Source organism: Dromaius novaehollandiae, chromosome 27 (genome assembly GCF_036370855.1).
Source record: "Dromaius novaehollandiae isolate bDroNov1 chromosome 27, bDroNov1.hap1, whole genome shotgun sequence".
NCBI lineage: Eukaryota > Metazoa > Chordata > Aves > Casuariiformes > Dromaiidae > Dromaius > Dromaius novaehollandiae.
The window spans coordinates 5244667-5266926 of record NC_088124.1 but is presented as its reverse complement, the minus strand read 5'-3'; the positions used below and the strand labels follow the sequence as shown (position 1 = coordinate 5266926).

Sequence of the window (22260 nt, the reverse complement as noted above, 5' to 3'; positions counted from 1 at the left end):
TGCTTTAGGCATACAAAGTCAATTCAGCAAGTCAACTCTTCTGAAAGGAATTCTGCAGAAGAAGCCTCTGGCTGCTTGTGAAGGTGTTTTATGGAAGGTAAGACACTAATGCTTGGAAAAATGGAAATTCTAAAAACACTAAAATAAACAGCTATCATAATGATTCAGTCTGACTTTAAGAGCCAGAACTGTTCGAGGTAGTAGCTGATAATCCTGGGCCAGAAAGGGCTTAAGTTACCTGAGTCCAGTCATGCTGAAATCTAGCAATCAATCACCTTTAATTAAACACTGCTTTATATACACACATACATATGTACATCCACATACAGCAGTTAAAGCAAAAATACATGCCCAGTCACTCACTGAAGAAATAGATGTATGTAGCTTTACGCTCTTCTAAAGCCAGTCCTTTCTTCATCGCTTGCAATAGGTCATGCGTGGGTTATAAAAGAGTACCTTACAGAAGGCACCTGTTATAATAAGTATTGCACAGATTAAGCAGCTGGAGGCTGGCTCCCCAATACTTCTGTTTAAGCTTCAATTGGAAGCTAGAAATAAAACCACCCTATAAAACACTGCAACGTAGCAGCTAAACTAATGACTTAAAGCAAAACAAACCATCACAATTCATTGTTGACTCTAAAAGCTAATGATTTTAATAATCAAGAGGCCCTAGCATGCTGAGTAAGACACTGTCTTAGTGAACGTCTGATACTGTGTAGCGTACAAGAATTATCAATTGTGCAAATATCGATAGATCCTGCTACCACTGTGCACTTGGTGGTTTCTGAAAGTAGTGTAATTTTTCCCTTTGGAAATGGAAATTACATATATAGTCCAATATTGCACAAAAATGAATTCAAAACCAGTACTGTTCTGTAAATTGTCAAGGCTCCTGTACTTTACAGACCAAAAATTAAGTTCATTGACTCTAAGCCAGGAGATAGTCAAAATCTAATGTATATGGAACAAACACAGCCCTCCCACCACCCCGGCCTGTTTTCTGATTTGGGGTGAAAGCTCACTTACAACAGTAGTTGTTCTCCATCATACCTGCCATATCACAGCCTTTTGGATACAGGGTCAGTCTGCTGTTTCCGGTCTTCTTATTGGTGCATGTGACATGGGCAACTTGTGCTTATCTTGACACGATGTTTTAGGGCATTTTCTTGATTCTGACTTACTCCAATCTAATGTGCTTTTGATTGCAGAGAACTTGCATGATTCAGTCATAAAATGTGAAATCATCCTTAATACTAATGCTTAATTGTGTGTTGTTTTATTGCTTGTCTAGGGCTTGGCCACTTTTTTTTAGCGCTGATAGAGTCCAGTGTCATCCATTACTGCTGGCTTGTCAGGTGAGGCAGCATCTGTATCTGCAAAATTGACATTAGATATTTCATCTGAATGTACTGATTCTATTGTGCTTTCAATGCATGTGCTCTCTTAAAAGGAGATGTTGCTGCTCTGTCACCCACCACACTAGCTTATCTGCTTCATCAGCCATGGGAGAAAGGCCTCCATTTCCAGCCCTCCTAACCTGGACAAGCTATTTGACTGTCACATAGCGCTCCTTTTATAAAAGATGCTTATAAAAGCAACCAGCGTATATAGGCTGAGGCAACAGGTAAGAGAGAGCCTTTGTCAGTGATGCTTTTCTCAGGAGCCTGACAGCTGCCTTGGAAGGAAGACCCAAGGGCTTCCTGGATTTTAGCCCGTGAACAGCCTAGGGAAGCTTGCAGAATCCTGTACTAGCAGAACTTAACTCCCTCCTACCAGCTGTGCAGTAGCACAGTAGTGCTGTCACAGCTAGCATCGTATTTGGTTTAGGGCTCTTCTGTGGTCCACAGACCATTCCTAGTTTTCCCTTGCTTCTCCAACAGAAAAGAAAGCAAACCCAGAGCTGTGGCTGCCAAGGCTTTGTGGGCAAGTCAAAGCAGGAAGAGGGGACAGGAAGCAGAAGTAAAATAAACATTTCCTTGCATTTTGCTGAAGTGCTGCACCCTGGTTATGTATTGATGCATATGGCCCTCTTCCTCTCATTATAAAGCAGGGCTGAATGCTGGCGCTTTCTTACCTGATGAGGGCTTGGGGTACATCCTGTGGAAAAATAAGAGGAAGGCGTAGAAGGTAAAGGCCAAGCCTCCAAAGATCATCCCACAGACCAGGAAACTGTAGCTGCCCTGATCATGTATGATCTGCAGTTAGAGGAGGGGAAAAAAAAAGAGGGGACATGTCTTTATAGCACTCAAATACTTAATTAGCTTTTGGTAACATTAATAACAGCTTTACTGTTTGGTAGGTAGCTGAAGGGTAGCCCATTACTTTTTCCCAGCAGCCATCCAAATAAGGGACTAAGATATCTACTTGCACACTCCAGTCTGTTTTTGGCATGCCTGGACTTTGTCTACACTTACCGACCCCACCAGTAACTGTAGTACCATCTCTCCAATTCCAGCTCCGGTCACTAACACAGTTGTGGCACAACCTGCAAAGAAAACAGTGTGAGTGATGTTGCTAGGGAACAAATAATACAGTAGCAGAATCAGACTGTAGCTTTTTTTAAACTGCTCTTTCATGGCTTTCTCTCTACAGCATTTACAAATACTTAATGGATGTTCCCATCTAGTGCTGAAAATGCCTCTTCCAACATGCGGTAGTATAAAAAGGTAAAAGTTTAAGCCAAAAAAACAACCTTCGCCTATTCTGTCACTCGCCTATGTCTGCGTGAGTACCAGTGCTTCCTGCTGAGAAGATTTTCATTCTTCTGTATCACTGTCCCAAAGACTGAGGTTGGCAGAGATGTCCTGTAAGAGCTGGCCAAACTTGAGGATTTTCAGTTCACTGATAACCTGGACCACGTTTCAAAACAAGCTCCCTGTAAACCTCGAAAGCAGAATGCTTGTCAGTGCATGGGAACCCTAAAGCTGGGACAAAGATGGAGCTGCAGGAACCTGAGAACCAGTCTGGATTGCTGCCTGTACACGTTACTAAACTGGGACTCATACAGTCTTGTTTTCTGACTGCAAACCTGGAAAAAAAAAGTCTTCTGAAGTACATCTTGTCATCTTGCTAGGTGTCTGAGAACAGGGAAGGGGACTTGCTAGGTATAATGGATATCTGAGCTCCAGTCCTGAACATCCACCTGCTTTCAAAGCCTGCCAGGTGTGCCCAAATCCCTGCTCACCTTTGTACTGCAGGATGTCCTCAGTATAGGCAAGCATGCTGGGGAAAGTACTGCTGAGAAACAGCCCCAGACATGCTGTCCCCACAAACAAGAAGACAACACTGTAGGAGAAGATCAAGAGCAGGAGGAAGGTTACAAGGACCCCAACCTGTAAAAAACAGAGTCAGTAGGAAGGTAAAATGCTGAGCTGCACTAGACTCAACTTTGCTTTTTTAAATGAAAAGGAGCTTGGAAAAGAAAATAAGCTACACTGAAAAAGTGATCACAGTCTCTGAAAAATTGAAATAACGAGCTAAAGCAAATCTGTCTGTCTACCTTAACGCTACAGGATTTGGTCCTCTTTCTAACAGGACTTAAAGTAACTATATAATTATTATGTCTCACTTTGATTAGGTAGACACTTAAGATCATAAACAGAAGAATATTTTTCACCTGTTAAATAAAACAATACTGCTACTTCAGTAATATTTAGATGTCTCAGTCATGAGTAACTCTTATTTAACAGGCTAAAGAATTTACTCACTCTCAATACCTGTTCAGAATCCTACAACATATGAGTAAAGCTAAAGAGCCAGCAAATTTTAAACAAACTTGCTCTCCCTCTCATTTGCTTTAACACAAGTAATAGCAAAAACATTCCAAGATAAACTGTAAGCAATGGCACAGAGAGTCAGCAGAGGGAGCTCATTCTCTCTGTAACACCAATCCAAGTTATTTTTCTTAATTGTTTAGGCTCTGATTATGGGTGTGTGCATTTACACATAGAGCAATTTGGCATCTATAAATAAATAAAAACTAAAGTTTAATATAATGCTAAAGTTACTGACAAGAACTGATATAGCTTATTACATGTAACAGTACTAACTAGCAAGTTAGGTTTCAGTGTTTAATGGTCAAGTGACTATCTGTCCTTGGATGATACTCCTTCTGCTGCCATTAAGGGAAGTGGGAAGACTTCCATTCAGGGTTGGAGGCTCTTTCCTCTTCTCCCCAGATATTAGCAGCAGCTAAAATAAGGAGTCCCCATCCTCAGGTTTGTTAGCAGAGCAGTTGTGCAGTTCAGACTAGCGATTCAGCCAGGAGTCTGCATCAAGGAGATGCATGGCACTGTTCATATCAGATACCTGAGACAGAGCTGCTAGTGTTGAGCTTTCCCTGCTCCCCTGAAGATAGCGACTATGTTCTGAAACAGAAGGTAGTTATTCTTATTTAAACTAATAATCCCATTTCACTTGGCTCTAACTGTTGGTATCGAACTTCTGTTTTTAGAGTGACTGGCACAAGGTGCCAAGCAGGCTGCCTCACCTGTGTCCCATTTGCAGAAGCCATTGGGACATTTTGAAGATTGAGGCAAATGTGAACTGTCCTGTTTTCTCCCACCTTGTTATATTCTTGGCCTCGCAATATAAACTGTCGAACTTACTGTTACCAAAATAACTTCTGGTTTTAAATAAATTGTAAATTAACTGCCTTCTCACTTGGTTCTTTTTGTCTTTTCTGTGAAAAGTGTAAATGTAAACAATTCCCTCCGTATTGTCTGTTACATCCCTGTAAGAAAGATGCATATGTCCTCTCAGGATTCCTTCCCCTTTCTTCAAGTGAATGTGTTTTATTAATTTAAGGAGCCTAACATCACATTGGGTTTTTTTTGAGAGCTGCTACATACTAAGCAGAGAGCATGATGTCTTTCTATACCTACCTATACACTTTGAGAAGGAAGAAGGGTATGCATATGGGAGCTACTGTCCACTATACTACCCTTATAGTACTAAGAGCAGTACTGTACTGAGCTGTCTGTCTTCCCTTTCTCACGGCTAACATGGGCATTAATTTCCCTGCAGTTGCCAGAAAGAATACTGTACGAAATAAATAAAGTTGGCAGGCACTCTACTAGGTACTTTCAGAGTTCTAACACTTGATTACCTGAGGAACAAGCTCAAAAGAGCAACCATCAAGTCCTCTTAACCACCTCCTGCATCAGGGTCAGCTGCAATCCTGCAGAGGCAGTGCTGGAGTGGAGGACTAAGGCTGCTCACCCTGAACGACTTGCTTATCACTGTCTGCCTAGTGCAACAGCTATTCTGGGTCTTGTAGGAGAGCAGCTGCCCCTCTGCACATCAAAGCCAAAGCTAGACAGTATCTTGGAGGCAAGCAGTAGAAAGACATGGTAAGAAAACAGCCTTACCACATTGATGAAGACCATAGTTGCAGGCTTCATTCGGTAGGACACAGGGATGGAGATGAGCCTTCCCAGTGTGATGAATCCCCAGAAGAGGCTGGGCAGGTAGCCGGCGACTTTATGTACTACAGAGAGTGGCTCTTCCACGGCGTAGCTGTAAATGAAGCCCGAGTACTCTCCCTGCAGGGAAAACAGAACAGCATGTCACATTGATTTGATGACTTACTGCTTTGCAACTTTACCTTCCACCTGTCCTTCACATATCTGCAGTATTGCTGGAGAGCCCACTTAAGGATTTGCAGCCTAACCTAGATGATCCCTAGTCCCAAGAGTTTGCAGCTGGCGACAGGCTTCCACCAGAAGCAGAACATAGGATATAAGCACTCCTAAAGGGCAAGACTAACAGCAGTATTAGGTAAAATGAATGCAAAATGCTTAACTTAAAAAAAAAAAAATCTTTTTCCCTCCCCAAGGGCCTGTCTTGTCCTTTTGGAATTGCATATGCTTAAAACATACCACATTAAGAAGCTGGAGGCAGTCATCCTTGAAGATGGAAGCCCTGGAAAGTTCCAGTACCTGACAGCTGCTTTGTACCCCTGTTCTTTCCAGACCCTATTTAATGCTCTAGTAAGACTCTGCAGTATTTTACCGTGAGGGGGCTGACACAAAAAAATGCTGAGAGAAAAGGAACCGCAATCATAGAGAGCCCATTCCAAGAGTGAGCCTTCCTCGTCTGGACAGAAGGCCTACAGACACTGAATCCAGTGTGCCTGCACTGTTTTTGGGCCACGACAGAGAGACTGCACCATCCCAGTACATGCCCATCTTGGATTTTGTGGGCTCAGGAGAACCATCAAACCATTTGTTATGAAACAAAATGAAGCTTTTCTCGCCTCCTGGCCGAAGTGAGAAAGGAGGAGTCCTCCGCTGCATACAAGTAGACACCATCACAACTCCAGCTCTAAACTGGCTAGGTTGGTAGCAGCAGCCATCTAGCTGCAACGACACAGAGCCTAGGAGAAGCCACAAAACCCTCCCAAGAAGCAGGGCAAATATCAGCAAGGCTACGATTAGCTTTGAATGAACTAACTTGGGAACCAGACTGTAACATAGGCAGACCCTCAGGTCCAGCCCACTGCACACAGAAGATGTGGTTGGCTCTGGGTTTAGTCTGTTACGAGTGATTTGGAGGGAAGAAAGCTACACAGCTCTGCTCAGACAAGATCCCTCGACCAGCTGAACTCACCACAATCCCATCAGTCATGAAGAGGACAAGAGCCCCAGTGATGTGGACTGCGAAGTAGGTGTAAGAAGCCCCTCTGAAGTTTTTGCTTTGGCAGCAGCTAAACAAGTCATCATGACCTGGTGAAAAACAATGCAAAGCAAACTTAGCTGGAAGGTCCCCCTGTGGCTGGTTGGTTGCCAGCCCGCAGTGGGGATTTGTTTTGCACTCAGCTGCAAGACAGATTCATGGAGGACTGCAAACAATGCAGAACACTGCTAACTGCTAGCACGATGTCTTTCTGTACCTACCTATACACTTTGAGAAGGCAGAAGGGTATGCATATGGGGCTACTGTCCACAGACGGGGATCCTAGCTCACCAGGAACCTTGCTGCTTTTCTCAGAGTAGTTGTTTGTGCTCCTCCTCCTCCCATTTAGGAGCTCCATGTGGCTAGCCCTGCTCTTACCGTGAAAAGAAACAAGCCCATTCAACCGTAGCACTCATGCTCCGAGCCCCCTCAGCTGAGGCACCGTACAACTGAACGGGAGAGTCCGGCCCAGGGCAGCTCACATTCCTCAGTTAAACAATATTTAACCGAACAAGCCAGCTCTGGGAAAGAGGGCGGTAAACACACTGCTAGCCTCCTCTGAATAAACCACTGAGAATGACAGCTTCTCCAAGTCAGCTGGGGTCAGGACCCCAGGAATTCCCAACTATCCCCTCCTTGCGCTACACCACACCACTTAGCAGTTACACTCCAGGGAGTGCAAAAGACCAGAGTTAAGGTAACAGTGCTTGGAGTCCTGTGCAGGGGAGACAATTGCTCCTCACAGGGATGCAGCACAGCACAGGCAAAGATGAAATTCTTGCTACTTCTATGGGGGAGGAGGGATTTTGCCAGCATGGGTATGTCTGTTAAAGATCACACTAGTCAGTCATGTAGTCTTCCTGCTTCGCTAAGGATTCTCAACCACAGTTAAGAGGAAGATGGAGATATCAAGAACATCAAGCTCCAATGGGTTGTATGAAATGAGGCAGCTGGGTTGAGAAAGGAACCATCAGTGCCTCAGCTAAGGGCAATGCTATTAGATGAGCAAAACCTTATTAGACATGAGAGAACCCACACTCTTAGGTGCACTTATGAATCCTTCTCTGCAGCACCTTGCCACATCTCTAACTGCCTCTACCTTCAGGTATTCCCTGAAATTTTATTTCATTGTTCAGGTAAAGCCACCTCTTCTTTAATAACACTAAACACTCCTTTGATAACTAGAACGTAAACACTTCCAAGATTCACTATTTAGCCTAAGAATATACTCCAATAAGTTTCTGAAAGAACCAGTTACTGTTGTCTGCGAAACAGGGTGTAGTCAAAGTTTAAGAGCAAACTATTGCTGGAGTTTAACTTTTCACCTCAAGTAAGGATACTGTTCTTATTTCTGTCAGATTTATAAAAATCGGCTTTCTGCAGGATGCTTGTGACTTTTAAACTGAACAGAGAAGCCAGCTCAAAACTTGACCAAAAAACAGAAGGAAATAAAGGGCACAGCTTTCACACATGCTTAAGTAACTTAGGAGCCAAGGTTTAATTTTAGAGCAGCCTGGAGCAAACCAGCCTGGGATCCCAATGACAGGATACTAACTTCTGCTCATGGGTTTATGGTCCCCTCAAATTCAAGGGTAATTGGGCACAAAAGTGCCTGTTTGGATTGTTTGGGTACTCCCAAGTTACATTCGCTTGTATGGTTTGGAGAGTCTCCTCCTTAGACAAGAGGCAATGGATCTCACTTGTTAAACTCGATGGAGAAACTCAGAAATACAGCTTTTTCTCCCCCTTCTCACTCCCCTGCCTCCAAAAACCAGCTCTTGTAAGTGCCTCGAGCTCACCTCTTGCCGTTTGGGGTCTCTGCACAGTGGTGGAAAGATCGTCCTTCTCAGCAGGCCGCGTTTCCATCGCCAGCTCATCTGCAGACAGCAGTGGGTGACTGCTGCTGTTGAAGCACGGTACCATCCGTTCTTTGTAGAGCAGGAAAAACACTGCGATGGGGACTGGCAGCTGGGGAGAAACAGAGAGGAGCAGGTAAACATGACATAGGTCTTGCACAAAACACAGTCCCGTCCCCCAGGAGCAAGCACTTTTTAGGAAGCCACGCTGGGCACCTGCAATATATCTATCTGCGGTTAATTAACCTCCCCCCAGACAGCCTCACGCTGCCCTTGTGTCTGAGAAAGACTGGCAATGGGTAAGGAACCAGCCCACTGCAGGAGCACATGAGGCTTCTTAGGAGACTAGTAGGAAAAGCAGCACACTGAGAACAAGGTTCCTGATCCAGGGCGCTGCCGGGGCGTCTCCTGCAATCCCTGTCGGGTGCCTCGTACACCCAGCAGCTCCTCCAGCAGGGCTGTGCTCCGTTTCCCAGGAGGGTCCTGGTACCATTCACGCGTGCTGGACGCTGGAACAGAAGGCACCTAAATACAAACCTCATGAAGCACCAACCTGCCCTTCACAAACAAAATATTTGTGTTTCCAAGCATTTGGCCACTTCTGGCCAAAGAATAACATGACAATAATAAAAATAAAGTAGTTTTTGCCCAAAGAAGTTAGAACAACTTTGATGGGATATCTCTGGTTGAAATTTTCTGTGAAGAAAGAGCAAGCTGCTCTAAGACCTGCTGCCCCTCTCTAGCCATCAGCAGAGGCTGCTCAGCCCCCACGTCCAGGCTTGCCACTGCACTGGCTGCTGTGCAGACTCACAGCGCACGACGATCCCCTCTCCAGCACCATTGCCTGCAGTCAGCGCTTTCTGCCTGGTGCTAACGCACGCAGAGGGGAAACACGGGAACCTGGGCTTGTACCTGCCTGGTGGATCTGCCATACGGTAGCCACAGTGCCAGGTCTCCCCCCGGCACGACGCTTCCTCACCGCAGCGTGCCAGGGGATGAACCTACATCCTGCTCACTCCCACGACTTGGTGGTGCCTCCAAACCCAGAGGGAATCGCTCTTTTTGTGGAGAGAAAATAGAGGGAAGTAAATGAAGCTGGGTCTGCCCCTCGCCAACTCTCCCTTCTCCCTCCCTCTGCAACCAAGTGGTGTTTATTCTGCAGTAAGCTGGGGGATAAAGCCAGGATATCCATAAGCGACAGCTCACTCTCCAGCTGCTGAGTTCTTGTTTTCTACAGGTCTGTGAGCAAGTGTGAGCTCTAGCTCCAAATTTCCTGCTTTTTGCTGGCTCGTGGCATTATTTAAATGTATGGAGAATTCCCCCCCTGCTCGCCCCCCCGCCTCTCTTGACTGAATTCATTTATGAGGACTTCATTGTTCTGGGAACAATGGGAATAGGAACAGTTAGTTCAGTCCCATGGAAGAAAAACGCATTTGCTTGATAGTTCTAATCCTTCCGGAGGTCAGGACCAGATTTTATTCTTCTAAACTGCAGATTTTGCAGAAAAACCCACACAGAGGGACTGACCATACAGATAACCGCCCTGGACCTTCCAGCCTTAAGGAGCACACAGTGCCTAGGCAGAAAAGGGCCACAAATCCGGCCTTCCCGATTCCAGTCAAACTGCAGGCAAGCCACTGGTGTCTGGATCACAGGTCCTCCTCTCTAAGGCAAGTGGGTCCCCTCTCACTTTCCTCAGAGCGTGCACGAGGTGCACCTTTTCTATCGAAGGATTCAGGAAGGTAGGGAAAACCAAAGGAGCAAGATCAAGGGAAAGCAGCTTCCCAGGGCTCCAGGCCCTTCATCCTAAACCAGTTCTGTTGCCGAAAAGCCTGGGGGAAAGTCATCCGTGGCCGTCAGGCACATGGGAGAGGCCAGCCATAAATCCAGGCTGTGTACAGGGGCCGGAGCGCCCGCGAAAGCAGTTCAGTTGTTACACGGGCAGATGGAGAGGAGCAAACAGAGTCGAACGCGGGAGCTCTGCCAGGGCACATTTCACAAAGCCGAGGGCCAAATCCATCCCGGAGGCGCAGCCTTCCTCGACTCCAGGGCGAGGAGCGCTCGAAGGCTGCCCCGCGCACCTCCCCGACGGGCACGGCTGCTGCCGCTGAGCGGCCGGCCAGGCGCTGAGCTCCTCTCCCCGTCCGCGGCTTCCACGTGCCCCGACCAGAGAGGTCGAGCAGCGACGATGAGCCTCGCTGGCTCCTGGCCGCTCTCCCCGTGCCAAGACACACAGGGGCAGGGCCACTGTGTTTACGACAGGAACTTGCTACTCAGCTCCTAAGAGCAGCTTTGGTTTTCTTGGGCCGACGCACCGGCTGCCCGGGCCGCCTGGCGCGAGGCGAGCGAGCTCTCTGCAGAGCTATCAAAGCTTCCCACCCCGCGGGGAGCCCGAACAGCTACAACCAGAGAGGAGCAGCAGATACAGCCCTTAAAATATGGACACCGGCCCTCAAAGCACCTCCCTTCCCTGCAGGGCTGAGGATGCCCCCTCCCCACAGCACGGTGCAAACCAAGCTTAACACCCATAACCACCGTCTCGACTCGGACGCGGCCCTACCCTCCCGAACGGGGTATTCAGTGCAATAAGCCCTTGCTCGTGGGTTACTTTCCCAGGGCAGCTCTGCTTCGCAGGAACCCTTTTTGGCAGAAGGGCTTTCTTTAGTCAACAGGGAGCGGGTCATCTCAGCATCGTGCCGGGAGCCTGCATGGGGTGAAAAGCAAAACGAGCAGAAAGAGCCCCTCGCCTGCACTCGCGGATCCAGCTCGGGTTGCTGAATCAACAGAGACGTTAACATCCTCCCGCTGGCCTTGCAGCCTTCAACTATTATTTTAAACTCAACAAGATGCTGCATCACGCAGCGTGGATATAATTCTAGGATTCTCCCCTCCAGTTTCTATTTCGGTCTCTCCCCCCAGGAGCAGAGGATTGTTCTCCCCTATTGTATCCAGGCTACTTTTAAGCAACCTAAGCACAATGGAGTGTCCCGCGCTTCCCGTGGGAAACCACCTTCCGGACAAACACATCCCTCTCTGAGGAACATTTTCCTGATTTCCAGTCCCTTGGAAAGGGCTGGATGATGAAATTTCCGTTCTGTGGGAAACTGAATTTTAAAATGTGTTTTTGTTCCAAATCTGGATGAAAAGCCAAAATTTTCTCTTAGAATGAAAAATTTTGGCTGGGAGTCATCCAAGCACTTCATTTTGATAATGCTGAACCATTTAATTTCACTAAAGCAAAAACATTTTGCTTCAATAACACCGAAACAACTATTCTGTTAGCTTTACACATTGCATTTATGCCAAAGTAAAATCAAGACATTTCAACTTTAAACAAAGCAAGAAAATTGAAATGAATCATTTTGTCTCTGTCTTCTCAGAATACACACATTTCTGAAAACCTGGGATGGAATTGTGTTTTGTACTTTTGTGACAAAAAAAAAAAAAAAAACAGTTGATGGTCCTGGTTGCCATTTCTATATCTTACTCATTTCATCCACTTCCCTGGGGTTTTACATACCAATTACCTTCTCCTGTCTCTGATGTTTACACCTGAAAGAACGGCTATTTTTGAAACAAAACGAATCTCAAATCTGGAGCCGGTGGGTTGGGTTATTTAGTTTAAACAAGGAATCAAGTCAAGTCCCTCAGCAAGGCATCGGGAAAGACGATAAGGGCTCCACTTTGGCGAGGATGCACACTTGAGAGCTGTGTGCGCAGCACATGTCCTGCTCCCCGGCTCCTCTCATGTTTGTTACCTAATCCTCATTGCACAAAAACCATCATATTCCTAATGCCCAGGGACTCCCTGCTCTACTTCTGGTGATCGTACTTGCTTTACACGTGCAAAAAATAACTCCAACTCACATGCAAACAGCACTGAAGCCTGCAGCCTGCACATCAGCTTCTGGACCCCGGGTCCCATCCTGCCCCCACGGGCAGAAAGGGGTCTGACAACCACCCTCTCATCTCCGTGCCCCATGTATCAGACATTAAGCACTGCCTTTAAAACTAAAATAGTTTGCTCAGGATCGACTGGTGAAATAGGTAACACTCTGGTATAATTAAAAGCCCATTTCCCACAGCATAAGCGGACACAGAGGTAATTAAAGCTGGCTTCTCCTCCCAGGCAGAGCGCATCCCTTTCAGTACTTCTGCAAAGACACTCATCGTGACATCTGCCCAGCTATTTAGGCTGCCCGTTCTCCGCGCATCAGTGCGCTGTGCCAGCCTTGGTCTAATGAAAGCCACCGGGCAGGAGGCACCGGGCTGCGTTTCAGTTAATCAGCAAACAGACCAAGAGAGCACAAAGAAATCTGCTCCCTTTGCCTAGTGCCGACTACGTGGTGGAAGGTCAAGGGCTGCTTGTTGGCCTAGGACAGGGAGAAGGAGCACCACCAGAAAATACATTTTAGTAGGAGAAAAATGGCTAAACTTCCACAGCTACAGGCAGTGACAGCCCATTCTGGGAGCTTCTGAAAACTCTCCTTATGGCTGATAGAAAAAAACAAAACAAAACACACTGATGAACTACACTTAACTGAAACCACTCTCTACAGGTGTGCCTTGAGACCTTTTGAAGAATAGCACCTTTTGCTTGCAGTGTTATTTCTCTCAAAAAACACATCTGCAAACCACGATAAGTGACCTGTCCAAAGTCATGCAAGGAGATGGTTGAAAAACCTGGAAAAACAGCAAGGCTTCCTGCAGTCCCAGTGGACGAGTTAAGCACAAGTTCCTCTCTCCAGGCCACTCCAGCCTCGTAGGGCTGCTGGGACAAGGTCAAGTTCAGCCCGTCTTGCACAGCGAGCCTGGTGGGTATCTGAGGGACGGGGCGGTAAACACCAGGGCCGCAGGGCAGACAGGGCTTCCTCTGCCCAGGCAGGTTCAGCCTTCAACTTTGCTACGCAAGCACTCGCCAGGAAAGCGAAACAGGCCCCAGCTTGGTGGTCTGGACCTTGGGCATACCCGCTATTTACAAATGGACACCAGTGCACCTGACTGCAAGGGCTGCACAAACCAGACGCTCCCGTTGCCCTGACAGGGACCCTTGGGACCGTCACCAGCAGAAGCTGCCGCGCACGCAGCCTGGCAGGGCACGCGGCTACGGGCTGCAGTGGCAGTGCTCTAGTCCTCAAAACACAGCTCGCTGCAGAGCTACTCTCGGCATCAATCCAGGCACGAACGGCACCACTCAACAGGGCCGATACTCGCTGCAGCACTGTGCCCTGCTCTTATCGCTCCACATCTACACGGACAATTACACACACGCTCGCAGGGCTCCTGCCGCTGGGAAACGAGAGCGGCGGCTCAGCTAGCACCGCCACGGATGAACTGGGGACAGGCACGAGGGTGGCCACAGGCCAGCGAGGCTGCGTAAGGAACAAGGCAGGATGTGATCTGGAGGGAAGCTGGGGGTAAAGAGCAGGGCTTTCTTTCCAGAGGATCTTGTTTTTATACCTCCTTCCCAAGGCTGGGTGCAGCGCCCGCATCATGGTGCTGGTGCGTTGGTGCTCACACGGCAGAGCCTCACAGACTCAGCCACCAACGCAGCCCCCACAGCACCTTCCAGGCTCAACACCTGAGCCGTAACCTCAGCACAGCACTGAGCAAGGACCAACCATTCCCCGCCTCACACCGTGCCCTGGGCCTGCAGGCAATAGTGCAGCAACTCAGTTTATCAAGAGACATTTTCCTATGAATAAAGAGGAAGCAAATCCTCCTCCTGCCAAGTCTTTTCCAAGCCACCAAGCTCCTCCCCAGGCCGACCAGAGAGGAAGACTTTGGGTGTAATTAACAGGTATAACTCCTAGCTACCGGGATGCTGGAGGTAGTCTGAAGGTACGAACAGCTTGCAAAGAGAGCAGACAGATTCCCAAAGGACAGTACATCAGCCGCTATTGCATCTGACGGTGCAAGTACCGTTGCCTCAGGAGGTGCCGTAAGCTGGGCAGAACCGCACTACACGCACACGTCCTGCTCTCCCTGCCGGGCTCCTGCCACTGCTGGAAACCGGACACTTGGCAAAATGAACCAGCACAACCATTCTCATGCCACCCTCTGTTGCTGGGAATACCTAACAAGCACCAACACGTCCCAAAACACCTCAAGGGTCTGCAAAGCCAAGAAGCAGGGAGGGGTCCCAGCAGCAGCTTGGACTGCTCTGGCTGCAACACTTACGTTGATGAGGGCCATGATCCAGAAGGCATAGGAAACGTGCGTGACCACCATGCCTTTCATCGGCAGGTCGTAGTGAGACAGGTTGCCCGGATGGTGCGGGACCAGGGACTTGCGGATGTGCGGGAGGTTGCTGGAGGCATTGGCTGTGGCGTTTGAGAGGATGCAGTTGGTGTCCGAGAGGAACGGGTCAGCTATCAGTGGGCTTAGCAGCGCCCCAAAGCCCACAAAGAAATGAAGTGCCTGCAAGAGATGAGACAGGTAAGTACAGAGGTGGGATTTACCGCTCTTCTCTGCAGGGAAGCTGTTCAAACCCCTCACTCCCGTGGCCTCCTCCTCAGAGGAGGAGGCGGCAGCAGCACGGCCAGGGGAGATGCAGGCTCCATGCTCACCTGCAGGAAGATGGCCGAGTCCTTCTGGTAGATCTTCACCAGCTGCATGTTGGAGATGGTGTCGATGCAACCCATGGCCAGTCCTGCCACAGCCATAACCACAGCCAGCACCACCACATTGTGGCACAGAGGGATGATGGCAAAGACCAGGGAGATTGCCAGCGACGCGGCAAAGAGCGCAAACAAGGACTGAGCCAACCTAAGATAGGGAAAAGAGGAAAGACAGGAGAGAATTACCACCATGACAGCAGCATCTGTGACGCAGCTCTGCCTTGCATTTCCAGTTACGGGTCAGCAGGAGAGCTGCTGGGAAATCCCAGTTCCTGGCAAGGAGAGGCAGCTGGAACTGCTGGTGTCCACATCCCTGTGTCACCCAGGGACCCACCTGCACATCCAGCTCAGCCCTCTCCTGCCTTGCATGACAGGGAGCCCTCGCAGTCCATCCGGGGAGCCCAAGGGACACTCGCGGTGGAGGTAAGCAAGTGCATTACATCAGGGGCCTGGCAGCAGCACAGCTAGGCCTGCCTGGCTGGCCCCGAGCTGAGCTGGGAGGCTGCTCCCCGTGTGAGCAGAGCTAGCCAGCTCGCTGGAGAACGGAGCCCAGGCTGGCACCGCGCTGCTTGGGAGCTGCCAAGTCTAGAGGCAGGAAGGAAGGAAGGAAACAGAGACCAGACAGCAGAGCGCTGAAATGATTGAGACTAGCAGAAAGATGGGACTATAAAGTCACAGCAGAGAATAAGTAGCACAGACGTGTCCTCTCCCAGTCCGGGGCTCCCAATCCCTGGTAGAGCCTTCGAGGCCCACTGCAACACCCACCAGCTTACAGTGAGTGAGTTGCTAATTAGCAATTGGGGTCCACTGTTGGGGGATGCCAGCACGGCAGCCTGTGCACAGTAAAGGACTGGCAGCACACAGGTGCATCCCTAGCATTAAGTACGTAACCAGCAAGCAAAACTCCCACGGCTCACTCCTGCAGGCTGCCTGCATGCCGTGTCTGCTGCACTCTGCCTAAAGAGGTAGGACAGGGCTACCCGGATGCCCAAGCTGAAGCCACAGCGGAGAGCCACCGAGCTGCAGGGCACCACGCTACCAGCCCTCCTGCCCTGACCGCTTGCCCACAACAGCCTGGCCTCAGGCATGTCACTTGGTTTCTGCATGGCCCTCGTTCACCTGCAAACCAAGAGTAATTTGGCCTTCCATATCCTGCTCGTTGCTTACACAGCACTTCAACAGCCCTGGGGAGAAAAACGGACCAAGGGCACATTTCCTTTATTCTCCTGCCTGGTGGCACAAACTTGGCTGTCCCAGAGTCTTGGTTTGCTTTCATCTCCAAGCCCAGCTTCATTCACCAGTCAGCCAGCGCATGTTGGAGGAGCCAACAGGGTTCCAGTGTGGGATTTCTGGGGGTCAGGGGGAGCAAAGCAAAACATGCACAGTCATGGAAGGAAAAACAACTAGCAAATGAAAGAGAAGCAGCTTCAAGCCTGGAGAGACAAGGCAGCATCCTCCAGGGTACAGCAGGAACCCAACAGGAGGGAGAGAGACAGAGGCACCGGCAGCTGGCGAATCCGAGGCTGGGAGAGACAGCAGAAACGCACACCAAGACATCCCAGAAACGCCTCTTCTCTTCTGCAGCCCTAGCAAAACAATCACAGCACCGCTTTTGCTTGGTTAGGGAGCACGTTCACTACCAGAGCTAAACAGTAATTGCAAGTTATGTCATGTCCTTAAAAAAGCACTAAAAAGATCACCTCGCTCTTCCCCAAAGAGCAAGAATTTCTGCCCCTGGCCATAAGACATTAATTACACAACTGCACCACCCTTCGAACACCGGCAGCCCACAGGCAAACATCCCGGCTTGGCACACAGCCCTGCTGCCCCTTCCCTGGCTCTGGATTAGCAGTGACCGAGAAATCACCAGCTTGTGCCGGATCACCAAGCAGCCACTTAGTTAAGATGCTGTTGTGGGACCCTGCTCAACACCCTGGGAGGCATCATCCAGCTGGGGAGATCTCTTTAGAAACAACCAAGCTCTTTAAAAGCATCTTTGATGAGGCACCCCATGACTTTCCGGGGGGTCTGAACTCACGCCCTGACGACACGAAACCAACGCTCCCCTCCAAAGGGCTTAAAATACCCTCCTGATGTTACGCCATGACCAGGCTTCTGGCCATACCGCCCTCCCCATCACCACCTGGTCCTCACGCCCCAGGCTGAAGGGACGCGCAGCGCAGCTCTGCGCAGAGAGCTGCTATCCTCTGTCCCGGGGGAGGCTTCATTTCAGCAGGGTGTGAAACCGTTCTTGTAACTGCACGGACTCCTGTTTCAGGAGTGCCCAGCACACGTCCTGGCTGCAACACGAGCCTAGAGGGAAGATCTGCAGCCTCCTGCCAAAAGGCGCAGCCTGATCTCTTCAATAGGATTAGGGTGGCTAACTCTGCACTGCAGTCACAGCCAGCAAAGCTTCCCCTCTCCGTCCCACACGCTGGATCTAAACCCACCCAGTAGGCACTTTCCAACTTTCCAGACAAAAAAAAAGGCACAGCGGACTAGGGCACAGGCACTCAGCGACCCTGTCACAGAGGTGTGAGCAACAGCAGCACAGAGGGGGACACGAAGGGAGAACGCCTTTACCTACACGACGCAAGCTTAAAATCCAACAGACTCAAAGGGAGAGAAAAAGGGGAAAGGGAGGAAAGCAAGGAGGGAGAGTGGCAGGGGGACGCAGCTGCCCAGAGCCCAACCCTGGATTTTGCAGTGCCAGGTGCTCAGGTGGATCTTCCAAGGAGCTCACCTCCCACTTTGGTTTCTGAGTCAAGGCAGGGTTTCAAGCACCGTCGGCACTCCCACCTCAACACTGCTGGCTGGATTTCCATGTCCTTACAAAAGATACACAGCATGTCAAGCCCTCCTGAGAATCTGGTCCAGGTAATACCAGAAAACATGATTCTCCAGTGTCCTTCTGACCCCAAAAGTGCACAGGGCTACTTGCACAGGGCATCAGCTGCTCGCGGTGCTGCCTTTGCTCCAGGCACCTCAACCAACACCACGGCAGTAATAAGGTTTGAAGCAGGGCATGCACTCCTCTTAAAACCTGTTCCCACTCTTGCAAAAGAATGATTTTGTGATACCTTGTAAAAAGCTATATTCTTCTGAATCTGAGTTGTAATTACAACGTGTTACCAGAAACCAGCACACTTGCGTTGTAAACCCGATCCTGAGCTGAACAACACGCCTTGCAGTTGCGGGGGGCATTGATCTTCCCACAGCCCTGGGTTTGCACCTCCCGACAAGCCATGGAAGAGACCAGTCAGCAAATCCGAGTCCCCAGTGCAGAACACCGAAGGCAATAATTGCATTTCTACACGACTTGAGGAAACTCACAATAGCAAACTTTCTTCTTCCTTGAAATCCAGCAAATGGGAATTTTGGAGCTAATTCTGACAATCCAGGCTTGTACCGAGTTACAGAAGGGAGCGATGCCATCGTTATGTTCTCTTCTCAAAATGCTCCAGGACTCCAGCAGGGCAAAGAAAGAGCCGAGACTATGACCCAGCGCTCATTAACTTCTCTGGCGAGAGAAACTGGAGGGCTGTTTAGGTCCCACCTACCCCTTGTGCAGCAGAATCCAGTAACAGCAGTGCTTTCGCTTGGGAGCCCATCGTTCAGACCACACAGCTCAGACCAACACTTGGATTTTAACCTAAAGCAAGCAACAAAGTCTAGGTCCTACAGACACTGGAAACTAAGCCTAGCTTATAACTAGATCCTGTCTCAGTTGGGAATGGAGGCAGGTGAGGCTTTGAGAGCCTCTACCAGAAGGTACAGCTTGCCTAAGTGGTAAAGAAGCACTGTCCAGCACTCCCAGCCCAGGGCTGGATGGGCAGGAATACTTGAGTTATAAAGCCACAGGATTGCCCAGAAATAGAAATTCTCAGCAAAGAGTTCAGTCCGTCCATCTCTGAAGCAGGGACATTACCAGGAGCTCTCAGAATCTAAACAGTTAATGTTCTTATCCAAATACGTATTTCTCTACTGCATTACTCTAAGTAACCCCCCACAACGATAGTGAGCTACAACTATCCAAAACATGCCCTCCTGCCTGATGGGGCTGCCACTTCTCAGCGGGACTTTTGCACAGTTGCAAAAGCCCATTACTCAGACAGGCTACGATCAACAGCCACAAGCGCATCCTGGTTCATAACAAGACGAACTTGCTCTTCTTCCCAACTTGCTGCTGCAAAGAGTTAAAAGTTTGGAGACTCTCTGCCCACAAAGCCCCAAACTGGTTTGCACAACTGGCACTGGCCACAGGCAGGAAGGTTTGGGTAGGAAACCGACAATAGAGAATAATTCTGCATTTTCCTTCCCTGTTCCTCCAAACATATGTGAAACAGAGCGGGTGCTGGCAGAGGTAGTGCCTGCTGACCCAGCAATCTCAGATCTGTGTCAGACCCAGGGCAAGGTTCCCACGTGCTGCCCCCGTTCCCGTGCACCCACCCGGCACCTCCTCTCCCGGCACAGCCCACCCCAGAGCGGCTCCGGCTGCTCCGCGAAGCCTTTGGGCTCCGCATGGACCAGGGGACTGGGACAGTAATATAACAGGTGCTCTAATGCTGTCTTCACTGCCAGGCATTACTCGGTATTTTCCACAATTCATGAAATGAGAATTTAACAAACACTTAACAGGCATTTTACAGAAACAAAGGACTCTTATAAGATTCTCTCATATACATGTGAAACGTATACGTATGTATGTATGACGTGTACAGGACAGACGCACGCTGGGCTAACAACTTACACCGGTACAGGAAGAATCAGTGACAAAGTAAATAATCAGCTGATACTCAGAAGAACATAGCTGTCATTGCACATCACATCAGATGCCTATCTGGCAACCTTTAATGTTCAGCCTTTACATATTATTTTAAACGCATCCTGGACAGAAGACTCGGTGCAAATCCCCACTTGGCCGTGCCCGAGCGTCTTACCGATCTGCAGCGCGTGCTGCTGTCCCCACCACGCCGCGAGGCTGAAGCCCTGCCTCTGCCCTTGACCCCCGCAGCAGCGCGGCTGCAGGAGCCACGCGCGCCTCGTGCCGAGTCGTGTTTGCCCAGACTCCTGGAGAGTATGACAATGCCTCAATTTCTGACACCGAGGTTATTAAAACAGGCTTTCAACAATATTTTTGTGTTAAACAACTAGCTTAAGGAAAACATCCTCCAGGAAGCTCGCGCTGTAACTTCACGCTAAGGCTATCTGTGTCCTGAGCTCCAGGGGAGCTGGCAGCTCCTCTCCAAAGGTGCAACACCGTGCAAGCAAGGGAGGACTTGACAGCAGAGCCGGGCCGCAGAACAACTCCCATCCCGCACCCCCGGGAAGCCTCGCGCACCTCCGAGCCGCTCAGGTGAGCGAGGGCTGTGGACCAGACGCTATCGAACGCTCCCCTTGGGCAGGATTTTTTTTCCCGTGCAGACTGCCTCACGCGACACTCTGAACTCAGCCATCAAACCCAAGAAACGCACATACCCCCCAAAAAACCACCGCCACCACCAAAAAACAGCAAGAGAGAAAGAGGGCTGCAAAGCCAGGGAAGGGAAAGGAGGTGCCGGAGCAGCCGAACCCCAACCCGGCGGCGGCCAGCAGCCACCCGGGAGGACGCGGGGCAGAGGAGGGAGGCAGGGCAGCGCTGCCGGCGGGCAGAGCCCACCCGCGGCAGGCGCGATGAGTTTGCCAGGCGCCTTACGTCCTCTTGAAGACCCCTCCGAGGCAGCTGCCGAGCAGCAGGCAGAACTGCTGCGAGAAGAAGACCCAGGTGATCTGGGAGAGCGAGCTCTGGGTCTGGCAGCGCAGGTCCAGCAGCGTGGGCCCCAGGAAGGCGATGCAGAGGCCGAAGCTGAAGAAGACGCTCCAGTAGGTGAGGGTGGGCTGCAGGTTCCTCCGGAACCGCGCCGACACCCGCTCGTCCCACCACATCCTCGGGCGGCGGCTCGGCGGGAGCCCGCGGCGATGCGGCTCCCGCCCGCCCGGCCCCGCTGCCCGGCCCCCTCCCGCCGCGCCGCCGCCCCGCTCCTCCCTTGCAGGATGTGGCTCCGCGGCCCGCGGCGCCGCGCCGGGCGCTGGCTCCGCCTCCGGGACCGGGGGCCGCCGCCGCCTCCCGGGGCCGGGCGGAGCGGAGCCTCCCCGGTGCTGCCCCGGCTCAGCGGGGCCACGGGGACCCGCTTGCGCATCCCCCCCCCCCCGATATCTGGGCGCCCCCCAAAACCGGGACCGGCCCTAGTCGTGCCCCCCCCCTTGCCCTCCACCCCGGGACGAGCCTTGCGGCACCCACTACACTGCAGTGGGAAAGGAGCAAACCTGATTCAACACAAAACACCAAGCAAAGCAGCCCAGAAATCCCTTTTCTCTGCTGCTCTGTGCAGTCCCTGTACCAGTGAGTAAGTGCAACTGCTCCAGACAAATGCAATTAAAGTTGTCTCTGCCCCTCTAAGGGACAAGCAGCATCAGAGAACTGGTGTGTCTTTTAAAGTCGGAGCGGCTGATGCTTACGCAAAAGGTCTCCTCCAGAGGATGGATTTATAAATATTTCACCTACTTTAGGGAAAGACTGGCAATTTTTAGAACACTCTTTCCAGGCAAAACAGAATTGCTGGAGTTCAGCCATGACAGAGGGCCAGCTCCAGGCCTGCAAGTCGGGTACCTCTTCGTGCTGGGGACCCCCCACACACTCACGTGGCCCGTGACCCGTGCTGCTGGAATGCTGCTCCGGAGCCTGCAGGTGCTCATTGCCACCTAGACATAGTTTAATGTTTAGCTAATCTAAACTGCGTCCGGGTCTCTGCTCACAGCACCAGCAGGAGCCTTCCCTGAGCGCGGCGGGGAGGATCTCGCCTGCCTCCCCCCAAAGTGACTGTCTGTGGGCAGTGGCAGTAGGTTCTGGTGCAATACTGAACCAGGTGGGAAACGAAGCCCTGATTGCACATTTGCTGAAGGGAGAACACCTGTGGTTGTAGCAAACCTGCACTTGAAACCATTAAGCAATCAAAGAAACAGCTCAGCTGCCTGGAGGGATAAAGCAATGCTGTTACCCTGTTTCACAGATGGGGAAACTGAGGGCCAGAAAGGAATGGAGTGATTTGCTTGTGGATGCAGAATGA

General features: G+C 50.3%; 1 protein-coding gene across 2 annotated transcripts; it reads right to left on the bottom strand.

Moving 5' to 3' along the window:
- Positions 1-259: 259 nt before the first annotated feature.
- MFSD4A (major facilitator superfamily domain containing 4A) lies at positions 260-21174 on the bottom strand. 2 transcript variants are annotated; one of them, XR_003261004.2, is made up of 11 exons: positions 20850-21174; positions 15104-15302; positions 14715-14954; positions 8478-8646; positions 6613-6728; positions 5373-5546; positions 3188-3335; positions 2418-2488; positions 2078-2198; positions 1054-1376; positions 260-470 (listed from the first exon to the last, which is right to left on the bottom strand). XR_003261004.2 is itself a non-coding variant. In XM_026111684.2 (10 exons), the coding sequence occupies exons 1-10, from the start codon at positions 21077-21079 to the stop codon at positions 1312-1314; spliced, it is 1533 nt and encodes a 510-aa protein (XP_025967469.1). In that variant the 5' UTR covers positions 21080-21105; the 3' UTR covers positions 260-1311. The 2 variants fall into 2 exon arrangements, 1 of the variants encoding a protein (XP_025967469.1); XM_026111684.2 differs by having other exon boundaries at positions 260-1376; positions 20850-21105.
- Positions 21175-22260: the final 1086 nt, after the last annotated feature.

Coding starts and splice junctions, on each gene's coding strand:
- MFSD4A (XM_026111684.2), bottom strand. CDS start 21,079: ATGTGGTGGGACGAGCGGGTGTCGGCGCGGTTCCGGAGGAACCTGCAG. Junction 14,955..15,103: donor ACTCGGCCATCTTCCTGCAG/GTGAGCATGGAG, acceptor CATCTCTTGCAG/GCACTTCATTTCTTTGTGGG. Junction 8,647..14,714: donor GGATCATGGCCCTCATCAAC/GTAAGTGTTGCA, acceptor GTTTCTCCCCAG/CTGCCAGTCCCCATCGCAGT.